The following is a 15,919-nucleotide window of genomic DNA, read 5'->3' on the forward strand; positions in this document are numbered from 1 at the left end:
ACAGGAAAAGACATATGAGTGAAGTCCTAAGTAAAAGGTGTAATCTGATGAGCTGAACAGTAAAAGCTCTGCAGTGGGGCCGGCTTGACAGGTTTGTGGTGAGATGTCAAAGCCCTGAAGCCTGGGACCTTTTGACCCACGTAAAGAACCGGATTCGGTTCGGCTCTGATGGACTTTGGGAGGGACTGGGTAGATGGGTCCTTTAACCTCAGGGCCATCCAGCTGCTGTGATGACACACTAAGTGCTGGGCACAAAGGTGGTAGCAACACACCCTTCCGGTGACCAGTACATAAGGCAGTGTTAATGGTGGAGCCTTAGCCTAGCCTGGCACAGGTGAGAAGCATCCAACCTTTTGACACTGAGTTCTGACTTTACTCTATACAAAGCTCACACCGAACCACGCAGTAAAGTTGCCAAAAGGAAATTAAGTCGCAAAAAATTTAATTAATTAATTATTTAGAAAATATGTTTAAGTACACAATTTTGTGTTGGATCACATGCATAGCTGTCTTGTGTGCATGCGGCAGCGGAGTGGGCGCGCCTGAAAACCAAAAGGATAAGGAATCCATGGCGGGTTGAGAGGAAGTCGCTCGTCAGAGTTGACTCCATGTCTTCTGAAGGGACGATCGGACCGGAAGAGGCCAAGGTGGTGACCGGAGCGGCTTTCCCGCGCTGCTCTGCTGCACCAGCGCACTGACTCCGGGTTTCAGGATCACCGCCCTCGAGAGGCGGGGCCGAGCTCAGGCCAGCAGAAAACTCTCCTTCCCGGCGTGCCTAGCGGCGCGCCCCACGAGCCGGAGGGTGGGGGCGGAGCCCGTGCGCGTGCGCAGTAGCGCACCGCGCTGACGGGGGTGGCGAGGCGGTCCCTTCGAGCGTGTTAGTTCGCTCCCTGAAGAGAGTGAGGACGGTTGCGCTCCCGCGGTCTCGTGCGTTCGCTGGTAAGCGCGGCGGCCGCGGCGGGAAGCGCGGGCAGCGGGGCCGCGCCGGGCGGGCGGCTCCTCGGGGGCTGTCGGTCGCCGCCCGAGGCGTCTGAGGAAGCTTGCCGCCGTCGGGCAGCAGCCGGTGGTCTGTTTTGCCCGGGAGGGCGGACACGGGGCTGGTTCGGCGGGCAGGCGGGACCGGGCCGGGCCGGGGACACTCGTCGGGGCTGTCGCGGGTGACGGGAGAGAAGCCGTCCTCCAGACGTGAGGCTCTCCCCCGGTGGCGGCTGCCCGGCCCGGGGCTCACGCGCTCGTTGAGCGAATAAACGACGATTCCCGTTGACCCCTGACCTCGGGTTTGGATTTTCTGCTCGTTTAGTGGGTAAGACCAGAACTCAGTTTTGTTCGCCCGGTGACAGCCAACGTGGTGCTGCAGACGTAACAGACAATACGTAATTTTTTTAAAACTGGAAGTCAGGTGGCCCTGGCGTTTTGACGGCTTTCTGGAAGGTATGACCATAAAATACTACCTTCTGAAGATAAGTAGCCCCTCCCTCCTCCCAAACTCAACTCTTGATTATCCACACCATTTGGAACCGGTACCGAATCAACTGCATTTGTTTTGTGTGTCAGCATTCAGTTGTCACCTTGCTTCTACCGGGTTGGTGCTGTTTTCCCCATCTGCTGTGTTAGACATTGAGGAGCCAGGCTTCAGTACTCCCTTATCTTTCAAAAAAAGCTAGAGATAAAATCGACACTGTCACTTGCTTTGGGCAAATGCCCCCTATGGGACATTTTCAGGGTTACTCAAACAGTCTAGAACAAGTGTGTGCAACAGTTGTGAAGTTCATCATGAAGTTGGGAGTACAGAGTTTTCCTTAAAAACAAAACCCCAGGTTAATCTGGAAGAGCTTTCTAGGTTGATGGCAATTTGAAAACATGCGTGTAATTTTACTACTTTCTGAAATCTCATTAAAATTACAGGGAAGGATGTTTGGGGGTTTTGTTTGTTTGTTTTTGAGGGTTTTGGTGGTGGTGGTGGGTGGTGGTGATTTGGTTTGGTTTTTTGAGACAGAGTTTCTCTGTGTAGCTTTGGAGCCTGTCCTGGCACTCACTCTATAGACCAGACTGGCCTCAAACACAGAGAGATCCACCTGCCTCTTCCTCCCAAGTGCTGAGATTAAAGGCATGTACCACCACTGCCCGGCTGTTTTGGGTTTTTTGTTTTGTGTTTGTTTGTTTGTTTTGTTTTTTGAGACAGGGTCTTGCTCAGACTGGTCTCAAACTTGCAGTGATTCTCCTATCTTTGTCTTTCGAGTCCTGAGATTATAGGCAAGCCCCACCCAACCTGCCCCCCCCCCTTTTGGACATAAAGTCACTGGAATAAAGACCTTGGGAAATATTAACAGTTGAATAATAAATTCTAAAAAGCAGTGGCTAAAACAGCAGTTAGGAACACAATAAAACTAGTCTGAATAAATCATAGCCTCCAAAACACACAGAAACTGGCAGCACTAGATATAGTTGGAAGTGCATCGATGTGAGTACAGGTGGAAGACTTAAAATGTTAGGTTAAATCTTTCTAAGGAGCAGCAGGATATTTAGATTCCTTTTCCGCTTTCACACTCTTGAGTGATTACATTCCCCATAATTAGACTAGAAGGAGGCTTATTTTGACAATTTTTTTAACTGGAGAACTCAAGACAAGTAATTGTAAGGATATATTTATGAAAATAAGGGCCCCAAAGCATAATTTCTTTATCCACTTCTCTTTCAACTTTCACAGCTTTAGTAGCCAGATTAATAACTTCCAGGCCCAAGAGAGTGGGGGTGAGATGAACAGAACAATGAGGAAACATGTATATATATACATGTTTAACCGTAAATTAAATGTGAAGAGACCTCACTATTTACATTTTCATTTTCAAAGTTTTGTGTTGGGAGCTTGGAAGATGGTTCAGCTGATAAAGTAAAGTACCTGTTGTAAAAGCTGAGAATCTTGTTTTTCACATCCCCAGCATCCATTTAAAAGCCAGGCCCAGGGGTTGTGGATTTAGCTCAGTGGTAGAGCACTTGCCTAGCAAGCGCAAGGCCCTGGGTTCGGTCCTCAGTTCCTAGAGAAAAAAAAAAAGCCAGGCCCAAACTGGAGGAACCCAGGTAGGCAGATACTTAAAGCTTATTTCTAGCTAGCCAGCTTATCCAAATTGATGAGCTCCAAATTCAGTGAGAGGCCTTGTCTTAATAGTGGTAGAGGAAGACACCTGATGTTCTCTTCTAGCTTCCACATATAGACACACATATATGCACTTGTACACACATGCATACAACACAAAAAAGTTGATTATGTGCTGCCTATTTTTAAAAGTTTTTTAAATTATAAACAAATTATTTAATGTGACATTTCCTCTTCTGTGAATTTTTCTTACAAATATACCTATACACCTATAAGTATAATATCACCTAGAAACTAGAATCACAAGATGCAAATAACACTGGTTTCCTTGAGAGGAGTTCTGAGTGAAAGGCAAAAGTGGAATGAGACAATATATTCTTCGCATCTTTTGAGCTTTGAGCCATGTTAATATTACCTAGTTAATAAACAAATGCCAATGAAGGCATAAACAAATGCAATGAAGAGTGATAATGGAAATTGTGGTGCCAGTGATATGCTGAAAAATGAAAGCTCTCTTAAAATAAAAAGGAATGAATACTGAACAACAATCACAAAAATTACAGTAGCTTATACCCATTCGTGTTTATGGTTCTTCAGGTCAGTTGTGATTTAGACTGGGTTCAGGCTTTAATTTGGCTTCAAATTTGCTCAAACTGTCTTCATTATGGGATTCTAGCTGAAAAATGAAAAACTTCCTGGGATAGTTTTCCTCTATTGTTCAGGTGAAATTTGGTTCAAGGTTTCTAGGAATTTGCCATAGCTCAACTCAGAAGTAGCACTTTGAAATGTTCCAGTAGTCAACCCCAGAGTCAATAGGATCACATGACAAAGACTGTGGTTACATACTTCTGTTACATGGAAAGGGGGAAATGAAATGATGAAAATATTTTAATAGCTGTAGGGAAAGTAAATTAAAAATGATTTATATTATATGGAAAAAGGAATGATGAAAATTATTTAGTAGATATATAAAAATTAAGTTGGGGTGGTTAAGAATGAAGATTCTTATAAATATATTTCAAAAATATTTTTGTAAAGGTACAACATCCCAGTTTGGAATGAACTATTTTAAGGCCTCTGCATCAAAGTGTCCCATTTACCTTATATAATATATGCCAGCTCCTGTTATTAGTTTTGAGTACCCATAAATATCTTGAAAGTAATATAAGAGTAAGTAATAAACATATAGAGAGATACCAGTTTATAGAGAACTAGTTTCAGATTGTGTTTATTTCAGCTTTTGAATGTGCTCATTCATAGTTTTGGGGTCATATCCATGTCTGGCAACTCACCTTTCACAACAGAATTTTCTTTTCAGGGAGATGCCCTTTGCTTCTTGGATGTAATGCACTTTATGTTTATTATTCATCAGTGAAAATGAGTCATACAGAGGTAAGATATTGTCGTGTGTTCTGTATCTTCATATTATTTTTTTGGGGGAGATGGGGAAATATGTTAACCATCACTTGTATATAGTAGTCTTATTTTCAGTTTGCATGGTGAGAGGCAGTACAGAATTAGAATTGGAGAGTAAATGCCAGAACAAGACTACTTTACTTTGATTCTTGGTTAATAGCTATATAACCTTGAGCAAGTTACTTAATCTGCTGTGTCTTATCTGTAAAGTAGGAATAGTATTTGCCTCATAGAATTATAAAGAATGCTTGCAAGAGTTAATACTTTAGCACTTAAAGTACTAGACAGTAAACAGTTCTTAGAAACTATAAATATAACGACTTGTTTGGAGGCTATGCATTCCGTCATGAGTCTTAGCAAAACAAAGTATTTATTCAGTTGTCTAAATAGTCGAGGAAATAATTTGACCCTTTTGTTCTTTTGAATTTTAGGTTAAATTAAAAATACCTTTTGGAAATAAATTACTGGATGCCGTTTGTTTGGTACCTAACAAGAACATAGCATATGGAATAATTCTTACACATGGAGCATCAGGAGATATGAATCTTCCTCATTTGATGTCACTGGCATCCCATCTTGCATCTCATGGGTTTTTCTGCCTAAGATTTACTTGCAAAGGCCTTAATATTGTACACAGGATTAAGGCATATAAAGCAGTTTTGGTAAGAAAAATATATTTACTTATAAAAAGGCTCTGCTTTAAAATTTTTCATAAGTTTAAGGTATTTTGTTACCTGATTGTTAGATAAAAGTGTTTTAATGAGTATCCTTAGAAACTTGGCAGTATACATAGGGTATTTAGTGGTTGTGTTTCTCTTTTTTTGTCATCAGTTTGTTTTCATGGAGATGAATGTTCATATCATACGTGTTCTTTCATGCTGCTGCCCAAGAAGCTACTTAGAATTTTCTCAGTGGGAAAATGTAACTTTAGAATATAGTTATGCCAATCTAGATTTTTAAACCTACTATATTATTGTGCATATCAAAATATACCACCCTTATATGCTATTATTTTCATCAAATTTGAAACTACTAGCTTTTAAAAAATAATTGTCCCTTATCAAGTTTACTGTTTACCACCCTAGGTGGAGACATGAACCTGGGAGAGGGGGACCTAAAAATGAGGTGGACTAAAGTCTCATGCAATAGCTAACTTTATTTAGAATTTGAGGCAATTATACTCTGAGAGTTAAGAATCACATGAGTAAGGTGTTCAATTACAAGGACAAGCCACATGTGGCAAAAATATGTTTTCCATAGAGGTATATAAATAACAGCTGAAGAAAACTCCCTCCTAGCCAATACACCTGGGAGAGCATGAAAACCCATTCCAAGAACAATTCTGTGCTTTGAAGAAACTAAGGTCATAGGACTCTAGCCTTGTTTTCTTGGAGTTTTCTCAGAAGCACTCAGAATTCTCACACAACTCCATTCTTGGAGTGTGTTCCGACATCTCCCCCTTTTTTGTTTTTTAATAGGATGTGCAGAGTGGTTTTGATTTGAGATATTTTAGGTAAATCTAATTGTCATTTGATTCATCAGTGTCCTGTAAACAAGCAAATTACAACATTAGAATAGTGGAAGCATTGGAATTCTCTGCTACCAACGGCAAAGATTCAAACTGTCCAGTACTATTAGTTACATTATTATATTGATAGGAAATTCTAGAGAATAGCTTGAATAGAGACCCATATGATTAATTGTTGACATTAATTATTTACTAATTGAACCAGAAAAATAAGATAAGCATTATTTTATGGCCCTTAAGGTGCAAATAAATCCATTCCAAAGGTTTATCATCTTGTACCATAATACCTATAGGAGACAGTTTAGTGGGAAAAATAAGTTTAAAGGCAGTGAAAGAATTCACTTCGTACCTAAATGCTTTTGGTCTGGATTCAAATAGCTGTAGTTCTTTCTTTGCCTCTGGAAGTAATGTATGAGGACTATCCAACACCATCTTAACTTCTAGAGTTTTAAATAGATTGGTTAGTGCATAATTAGGTAGACATTTTGATTTTGCTGAAATTGCACTGGAAATACCACAGCTCATGAGGCCAAGGAGAAATCATTAGATGAATTACTTTTTCCAGCCATGCTCTAGCTTGCCTAGGTTGTAAAATTAGCCTTTTCATAGGATCTCCTAAGTCCTCATCAGAAAGTAGAAAGAATTCAAGATTAGATCAATTATCATATTCTTCACCCCATGCTTCAAGGCCATTTTTAGACAATGGAGGGTAAGTATTTAAAGAAAGCTCCAGTTAGGGAGCTGAGGGAACCATTCCTGGCATAGGTGTCACCATTTTTACTTTTGATTTTGCCTGCACAGGGAAAACTTCCATCTTTGCCTCTATCAATTTTAAGGTTTGACCATTCAGTTTATATTCAAGGAATTAGTCATCTCTTTGTCATGATTAATATCCTACTTATCTTCCTTAAATATTTTAGTAACAGTTCGAATCAATGTGCAAGTGACCCAAAATTGAACAAGGAACTCCCCCCCTTGTTTATATGCCTTTTTAATATTCTTTCACTCTGTCCCGTACTTCTTTATCTCAAGTTCCTTCTTCTAAACACCAGGAATTATAATCATAACCAACTTGCAAACAATCTAGTAGTTGTGATTTTGATACTGTGGTCCTTCTTTCTTTAAGAAATGATGCACAAGCTCAACATACAGCAAAGTTTTTACTGGTTTCTGTACCATTTTGCTCATTCATCTTCTGTGAGGGTCCCCACTCTTTATCTCATAGCTGACTTCAGGTCCCTGTTTGGGTACCACTTGTTTACCACTCTATAGATGGTGGGACCTGGGAGAAAGAGCCAGCAAATTTAGGCAGACCAAAGTCCCATGCAATAACCAACTTTATTTGGGGTTGCTGGGGGTGTTTCGAGACAGTTTCTCTGTGAAGCTTTGCGCCTTTCCTGGAACTCACTTTGTAGACCAGGATGGCCTCGAACTCACAGAGATCCGCCTGCATCTGCCTCCCGAGTGCGCCACCACCGCCCAGCCAATAACCAACTTTATTTAGAGCTTAGGTAATTTATATTCTGTGGGTTAAGAAAAATCGAATCACATGGCTAAGGTGTTCAATCACAAGGACAAGAAACATGTTGCAAAAACATGTTTTTCAGTAGAGGCATATGAATAACAGCCGCTGAAGTAAATTCACTCTTACCTGCTACACCTGGAAAGCCCATGAAAACCCATTCCAAGAACAATTCTGTTTTGAAGAAGCTGAGGTCACAGGACTCTTGTCTTATTTTCTTGGCATTTTCTCACAAGCACTCAGAATTCTAACACGACTCTGTTCTTGGACTTTGTCTGACAATTTACTGCTTAAATATTTTTATAAAGGCAAGTTGATTTTTCCCTGACAAAAGGATTAATAGCAAACACATGACCAAAGAGGAAAGAACTATATCTCCTATAAGAATCTGTAAATTATGTCTTTGCATAAGTTTTTGTATACATCAGTAATGGTAAGAATATCCAGTGAAGTATAACATGAGAGGAACTGATAATTTTTTGGTTGATTTACCTAGAATTACCTAAAGACCTCAGGAGAATACAAACTTGCTGGTGTTTTTCTTGGAGGTAAGCTTCAGTATTAACTGCATTATAATATTAAAATTAGTTATTTTGTTTTGATACATAACTTTGATACTTTATTGTAAAGTACTTTATATGTTTAAAGCAAATTTGAAGCATTTATGTGTTAAAATAGAAGGCTTACTACCTTTATTCGTAGCATTTTATTACTCTTGCAAATGATGCATTGAGAAATAATTTCTTCACCTTTGTAAGTATTGAAAAAAATAATTGCTTTTTAAAATTTGGAGTAAGCTAGATCAGTTTTTAGCTTTTCATAAAGCTGTAGGTTTCCATTAAGACCATTGGAATTTGTTGCTTGCCACTCTTTTGAGTTAAGTAATTTTTTCCCCTCAATAAATAACAAAGAACAGCAAATCTAATTTTACCATACTATCGCTACTATTGTATGCATATGTTTATATTTCTAATTGAACTTAATTGGTTTTAGGCCGTTCAATGGGCTCGAGAGCAGCTGCTTCTGTAATGTGTCACAATGAGCCAGATGACACTGATGATTTTGTTCGAGGTCTCATTTGTATTTCTTACCCACTGCACCATCCAAAGCAGCAACAGAAACTCAGAGACGAAGATCTCTTTCGTATAAAGGATCCTGTACTATTTGTGTCCGGCTCAGCAGATGAAATGTGTGAAAAGGTGACTTGGAATTCTATATGTATGAGTGAAATATATTAGGGGGACGATTATTACCTGCCATATTCAGCTTCTGGACATAGTGACCCACACCTTTAATCCCAAACTCAAGAGACAGAGGCAGATGGATTGCTGTTAGTTCAAGACCAGGCTGGTTGTCAGCCAGGGCTACACCCAAAAAAAAAAAAAAAAAATGCTTATTAGTCTATGTTAGTTGTGTCTTTGTTACCCTGTAGCTTTGTAGTACATAAAAATAAAAACACTGACAAAATGCATCTCCCCAGAAAGGGATTTGGTAAATAGAGTTCATCTTTATTTGTAGAATTAATATCTGATTGTTATGATTTGGGAGATACTAGGATATATATTTGGTTTACCATTTCAGCTTTGAGATTGTTATTGACTCTCAAGTAAGCATTGGCAGTATTCATATATTACTGAGTATTATGAACTACTGTTTCCCAGAGCACACAATTTCCTTAGGAAAAGATTTTTTTGGGGGGAAAAAATTTGAATAACTCTAATCTGCTTAAGTTTTTTTATGCTAACAAATGCTTGGGTGTATTCTATTATGTGATTATTTGAGATAAGTGGACTGACACTGCTGTAGATATTTCATTATATACTCCAAGTTGCAGATATTTAATGAATAGTTTTGAGTGAATGCCAGTCCAATATAGATGAGGAAAAGATAATCTTTTAAATAGAGTCTAATATCCTCTTCTGTTTCTTCTTTAGAACTTGTTGGAGAAAGTGGCACAGAAAATGCAAGCTCCCAGTAAAATCCATTGGATTGAAAAGGCAAATCATTCTATGGCAGTGAAAGGACGGTCAACAAATGATGTTTTCAAGGAAATAAATACACAGATCTTGTTTTGGATCCAAGAAATCACTGAAATGGACAAGAAATAATTGTCATTAAAAGCCATGTTATTTTGAATAAAAGTACGGTTAATTTGATAAAGAACAATATACCTCTCAGCATTGTGAGATGTATTTCAGACTAATGTTCTTTAATGTTGCCCTATTTTTGAAACATGGTATTGTGAAAATATCCTTTACAAGATGTCTTTTGAAAGCACTGTTATAGTTATATGAAGAGAATGTACAAATATTGAAGTTGTCTATAATTTATTTTCATTAGTATAGGTAAGTTTTGAAAAATTAAACATTTGCATTTTGTTACAATGGTGCTTTGTCTTACTCTGAAATGCGACTAAGAAAATGCTTAGTTTTGAGACTCACCTTTTCAAAAGTGTAAAGGAAATGCTGGCAAAATGGCTCAGTCATAAAGGGCTTGTTTTCATTTATTTATCTTGGGAGGGGTGGTGTGCAGAGGTCAAAGGACAACTTGGGGAGGTTGGTTCTTTCATTCCAAGGTTGGTGGCCAGTGCCCTTTCCCTTAGCCATCTTGCCAGTCCCTGAATACAATTCCTAGTACCATTGTAAAGATGTGGGCACAAAAGCAGTGTGCCCTGTATACCTAGCACTGGGACTTGCTGGCCAGCCAGTCTGACCAAACCAGTGTGCTCCAAGTTCAGAGGCAATGTCTTTAAAAGTAAGGTGGAGCATAAATGTATCCACATGTGCACACAGAGACAAAGTGAAAGGGATGGTGTTGGAATGATGTTCAGTAATGGACGTGCAGCTTGAAACCCTGGGCTCAACACAATCAAAAGATCATGGAGGTGCATTTCAAACATAAATCTTCAGTAACAGGTTGGCAAAATTGAGTGAATTCCTGAGAGTTTCCGACATAGTGTATGAAATCAATAGATGATGCATTAAAAAAGTTAAACATAGCTAAATAGTTTGACTAGTGTATGCTCTATCTAGGCAGAATTAGGGGTTCTTAGAAGGTACACAAAAAAATGAGACATGTTAAATTTGTAAATAATTTTAAAATAAGGAATGGTTCTGTGCTAAATTCTATTAATAGCTTGTCAACTGCCCTTAGGCACTAAGCTTCAAGTTGCCCAGGTCCCTCATTCCTTCTACCCTGGTAGAGTAGATAAATTTTAGTTATTTTTTTCCACCTTAGATATGGCATAAAAAAAATGAAAACTTAGGTAACTGTTCAGATCATTCATATTATAGTTGAAAATCATGTATAACTACAATTGCAAATTTTCTTTATCACTATAGTACTTTTTGATTAACTCATTTCATGAACAAGACTTAAGTTTTCTAAAAATGTGTGAGCAATGAATATTTAAGTTTTTTAAATACTATAGGTGTCAAAACATTGTAAGCCAAAAAGCATGCCCCAAGCTATCAGAAATATAACCATTGGCCCATTAACAACTATAAGCTCACTGACAAATGATAACTACAATTTAAACTAATTAGAGCTAGGAATGTAGCTCAGTGGTAGAGCTCTCGCCTAGCATGAATGAGGCCCAGGGTTCAATCTGCACCACAGAAAAAATTATAGTAGGGAAAGGATGGACAGTACAAAAGGTAATTTATGCAAACCATCAGAATATAGAAGGTTAGTAGTGAGGCTATGAAACTTAAAACTATAGGTAGAATATAGACTACTGACTAGTTTCATGTCAATTTTTTTTTCCCGGTTTTTCAAGATAGGGTTTCTCTAGCTTTGAAGCCTGTCCTGGAACTCATTTTGTAAACCAGGCTGGTCTCAAACTCAGAGATCCACCTGCCTCTGCTTCCCGAGTGCTGGGATTAAAGAGGTGTACCACCACTGCCTGGCAGCACTTTCTTTTCTCCCAACTTCTTAGTTTTTCATCACAGCAGTAGTAACCCTAAGACAGCAACCAAAGATACTTTAAACAGAAATAAAAATTAATATCCCTGAGTTGTGTATAAGAAACTACTATGCTTTTTTTTATGTAATAGCATGTCATTGAAAACCATGTACCTAATCATGGTTGATAAAAATTTCTAACTCTTAGCAATGAGCCGTTGGTCTAAGACTGAAATGAATACTGAAAAAAAGACCCTGCTTATTGCCACGTTTAGTGGGAAAGTACACAATCCCTTTTAGTTTTTGCCTCAGTAGTTAAGAGCACTGGCTGTTCTTCCAAGGGTCCCGAGTTCAATCATGGCTCACAACCATGGGATCTAATGCCCTCTTCTGGTGTGCAGGCAATATATGCAGCCAGAACACTGTACACAAAATAAATAAATCAAACTTTTTTTTAAAAAAAAAAAAAAGGAGTCCAAAATCTTGTTTGAATATTTTTAAAAGAGCCATCCTGCTGCTCTAATAGACACTTACCCACTAGTGTTTATTTATTTTAGTTAGTATATGAGATAGTGGGTTTTATTACAATGACTGGGCTTTTTACTTGAGTCAAACACAATTTGTCAGGACTGGATGGACTAGGTGTTACAAAGGTGTCCAATGGGAAAAACTGACTAATTGCAATATTTTAAATGATGCTCCCACTTAATTGTCTCCTTACTTTGATCAGTTGGTATTTCAAGTTTAAAATATGAGCCTCCAAAGGTGGCCTCATGAGAGGACCCTATCAACACTCTGCCCCTGTCCTTCATATTCTAAACCTGTAGCCCTAATGCAGCCAACTTGAATTACAGTTTTGTGAAAAGGAAAACCTTTCTGTCTCATCCTGTGATTTTTCATTTTGTTGATATTCATTCTTCAAAACAGTTTTACCCCCCACTCTTTGCAGGTTTCCTTGATTTCCAGAGTATCTTTTGTCAAAGACCAATGCGCTGTGGTGGTTTGAAAAAAAAAAAAAATGGCCCTCAAGGGGAGTGGCACTACTAGGAAGTGTGGCCTTGTTGGAGTAGGTGTGGTCTGGTTGGAAGAAGTGTGTTACTGTGGAGGCAGGCTTTGAGGTCTCATATGCTCAAGCCACTCCAGTGACACAGTCCACTTCCTATTGCCTTCTGAAGCCAGCACCATGTCTGCCTGCATGATGCCATGATGATAATGGACTGAACCTCTGAACTGTAAGCTGCCACTTAATTATGTGTTTTCCTTTTATGAAAGTTGCCATGGTCATGGTGTTGTTTCAGAGCAATAGAAACTCTAAGACAAGCATGTTCTTCCTTTGTCAGTCACACTCTGACACCATCCCATATCCATTACAAACTCACATCAAGGAATGCTTTTCGCTCATCCTTTAAGTACTTCTTGGATTTAGTGTCATACACTAAATTGAATCAGTATTTGTTGAGTTGAATTGAACTATTTGATTAACTCTCATAATTATAAGCAACCCCTGGCTTGTTTATACATTTATTATTGAGAGTTCTTGTTAAAATGAAAGTTTTGTCTTGAAATTCAAAAAGGTTAAAAAATATGAAACCATTCAATCAGGTTTTAAAACTTAAAAAGAATCCCTGAGTCACTTCCTGTGTCCTTAAATACTGTTGGTTGTGGGCTATCTCTCTGATGTTCTAATTTTTACATTTGCCTTCATGATTATTAAGAATATATGTTTTTTTGTGCTGCTTACTTATGATTGATTTCAGGAGAGGTTTCCAATGCAAGGAAGCATCTATGTGACAAAACAGTCTCATCCCAGTAGGCAGTTACATAGGAAACATACCATAAAGCTCTAGAGGCTGTTCCAAGCCAGTGGTTTGTGTAAGAGCTTGTCAGTGGAGTACTAGCTAGGGATTCAATGCCATAAAACTTGGGAACATGGAGTACAGAGGATAATACTATAATGAATCCCCCTGGAGTTACTTAACATTAAAAGAATTTGAGAAAATTTGCCATCAAGATAAATCAAGTTATCTGTTCAGCTGCTTTAAATTTAACAGAAAATCCACCACCACTACTACCCAAGAAAACCTAAAAGACTTAAAAATCTAGGGAAAGTGGTTCTTTTAGAAAATCACTGCCATTGTGCATATGTAGGGAGACAGAAGTGAAGGCATACTTGAGAAACAGTGATTACAAAGGTTTCTTAGAGCTACAGAATCCCTGCCATGCACTCTGGAGGACTGTCATTGCAAAGTCAAAATCCAAGATCAGAATGAACCCAAGGTAAACACAAATATCTTTAGTCTACTCTGTTGAGAATGTGTTGTTTCTTTCACATGCCCCAGTACTGAGAAAAGAAAGCTCAGTAACTCTCATGTACTCAGAGGAGACCTAAAGAGTTTACTTCAGCAGAGTAAATACCTTTTCCTCAACTCTGAATAAATGAAGCCCAAGAAATATTAATTACATCATCAAAGGAGAGGGGTCATGCATCCAAAAATGATGTTGTTCACGCTATCCTGTGACTAAAATTGTGCTTGCTTAGTCAATTTCCAGGCCTACTTGCTTAGATTAGGGTCTAATCTGTCTAGATCTGCCTCTGACCCACCCTTGATTCTGATCAAAAGGAAATTCACCAATAGGCCATTCAAAAGTCTGACTTTGGTTTTGAATGTATGAATAAATTGTTAATAGGGAACTTGAAAATAGAACCCTGTAGCAAAAGAAATATAAAATGTTCCAAGAAGTTATACAGGATCGACAGACACAGTTTATCATATGTTCTACACAGTGGCAACAGTACATACTTAAACTAAAAAACTATGTAGAATATGTCAAATTCTAGATAACTAGAAAAACAAGTTTTGTTTTTATTGTTGTTTTTGTGTTTGATACAGGATCTAACTAGTAGCCTTCAGTGTCCTGGAACTCCATATGTACTCCAGGATAGTCCTTGAACTAATAGAAATCTGCCTGCCCTCTGACTCTTGAGTACTAGAATTAAAAGCATATGCCACCATACCTAGTTACAGCATCCAGTATTTTTATTTGTTACACCTGTCAGTTAACATTTATTCTAAGAAAGAACTATATTTTCTTGACTATAAAGAAGAATAAAATACACTATTGCTGATAGGAAGAGAAATTACTGGATTAAATGACTTTCTAACTTCAACTCTACATATTTTTTTCATTAAGGCAACAATTCAATTATGTTAAGAGATTGTATGTAAAACTGCTGTTTTGGTTAAATTAATAGAAAATTATTTAATTAAAAAATATGCAAACTGAGTGCAGTGGCTCATTCCTGTAATCCCAGTACTTGGGAGGCTGAGGCAAAGAATTTCCATAAGTTCCAGGGCAGCTTAAGCTATATAAAGAGTTCCAGGCTATCCTGTGTTATAGAAGGCTGTATCTCAAGAAAAAAAAAAAAGATTAACTACATAATGATGCCAACAGAGGTGTTGCACACCTGTGATGAAGCTGGAGGAGCTCTAGTTCAAAGCCAGTCTGGACTACATAGGAGTTCCAGGCCAGCACAGGCTATGTAGTGCAGGGCGTTACCAAAAACAAAACAAACAAAAAAATTAGCTTACATACTTCCAACACTAGTACCATACATGGACTGTACATGTTTAACCTGTGACCTTTTGTCACTGCAGGAGTTTCTGTGAGCTCAGTTAAACACCCACTGTGACATGTACCTTACTTTACTCAGTCCTAGAGCAAGTGCTGCACCATTGAACACAGGCACTGAATGATGCTAGAAGTAGTTTTTTTTTTTTCCTGGCAGAGCTTTGTATGTGCTTATGAGATAGATGGACAGAGCAGCATTTCGTATTTGGGGGGCTTCTAAAATCAATGCCTTCTGCATGAGATACCAGGCTATTATGTCAAAAATATATCATTTCTTTAAAAAAAAATTGAAGTCTATCTTAGATGAGAATACATTTTGCACAATATGGGATTTTCTAGACTCCTGGATTTTTAACAATGCTTGGATACCAATCCTGTTTTTAATTTTGTTGGGTGTTGCTTTTGAGATAATCCTTGTAAGAACTTGTGAATTCTTTAAGAAAAAGCTTGAATTATGGGAAAATGAAAGTTCGTGTGCTCAGAAGGTAAGAAATGATGGATCATTCTCGTCTATTTTTCAAAAGCACACATAAGAATAATTTATAAAAAAAATTTAACTTTGATAGTTGGGCTATTTCTCTAACATTTTGATCTTCTCCCTTGAAACAGAATGAAGATGTTTTCCCAAAAGGAATGACATTTGGTAAATATCACACAATTTCATCTTTTTTGTTTGTGTGTTTGCTTTTGGTTTTTCAAGACAGGGGTTCTCTGTGTAGTCTTGGTGTTGGCTGTCTTGTAACTAGCCCTGTAGATCAGGCTGGCCTCAAACTCATAAAGATTTGCCTGCCTCTGCCTACCAAGTGCTGGGATTAAAGGCATGAAC

The 15,919-nt window shown here is 38.3% G+C and overlaps 2 protein-coding genes across 4 annotated transcripts in view; both read left to right on the forward strand.

Moving 5' to 3' along the window:
- Positions 1-827: 827 nt before the first annotated feature.
- On the forward strand, positions 828-9,944 carry Tex30 (testis expressed 30). 3 transcript variants are annotated; one of them, XM_037210447.1, is made up of 6 exons: positions 828-939; positions 4,399-4,486; positions 4,942-5,172; positions 8,057-8,108; positions 8,554-8,759; positions 9,495-9,944. In XM_037210447.1, the coding sequence occupies exons 2-6, from the start codon at positions 4,472-4,474 to the stop codon at positions 9,666-9,668; spliced, it is 678 nt and encodes a 225-aa protein (XP_037066342.1). In that variant the 5' UTR covers positions 828-939; positions 4,399-4,471; the 3' UTR covers positions 9,669-9,944. The 3 variants fall into 3 exon arrangements, with proteins under 3 accessions (XP_037066342.1, XP_028743077.1, XP_028743088.1); XM_028887244.2 differs by having other exon boundaries at positions 4,413-4,486; XM_028887255.2 differs by lacking the exon at positions 828-939 and adding an exon at positions 1,345-1,431 and having other exon boundaries at positions 4,413-4,486.
- A 5,266-nt stretch (positions 9,945-15,210) lies between these two features.
- The window catches only part of Ccdc168 (coiled-coil domain containing 168), a 28,914-nt gene continuing 28,205 nt past the window's right edge, over positions 15,211-15,919 (forward strand). The window contains exons 1-2 of the mRNA XM_037210448.1: positions 15,211-15,578; positions 15,703-15,736. Of these exons, the coding sequence (XP_037066343.1) occupies positions 15,276-15,578; positions 15,703-15,736 (337 nt within the window). The 5' untranslated portion in view covers positions 15,211-15,275. The remainder of the gene's footprint in view (positions 15,579-15,702; positions 15,737-15,919) is intronic.

Source organism: Peromyscus leucopus, chromosome 13, assembly GCF_004664715.2.
Source record: "Peromyscus leucopus breed LL Stock chromosome 13, UCI_PerLeu_2.1, whole genome shotgun sequence".
NCBI classification, from domain to species: domain Eukaryota; kingdom Metazoa; phylum Chordata; class Mammalia; order Rodentia; family Cricetidae; genus Peromyscus; species Peromyscus leucopus.

What these genes read in the sequence shown, in the direction of transcription:
- Tex30 (XM_037210447.1), top strand. An exon ending in AGGCATATAAAGCAGTTTTG is followed by an intron (nt 5,173 to 8,056) that starts GTAAGAAAAATA and finishes TGATTTACCTAG; the next exon opens with AATTACCTAAAGACCTCAGG. An exon ending in CAGATGAAATGTGTGAAAAG is followed by an intron (nt 8,760 to 9,494) that starts GTGACTTGGAAT and finishes TTTCTTCTTTAG; the next exon opens with AACTTGTTGGAGAAAGTGGC.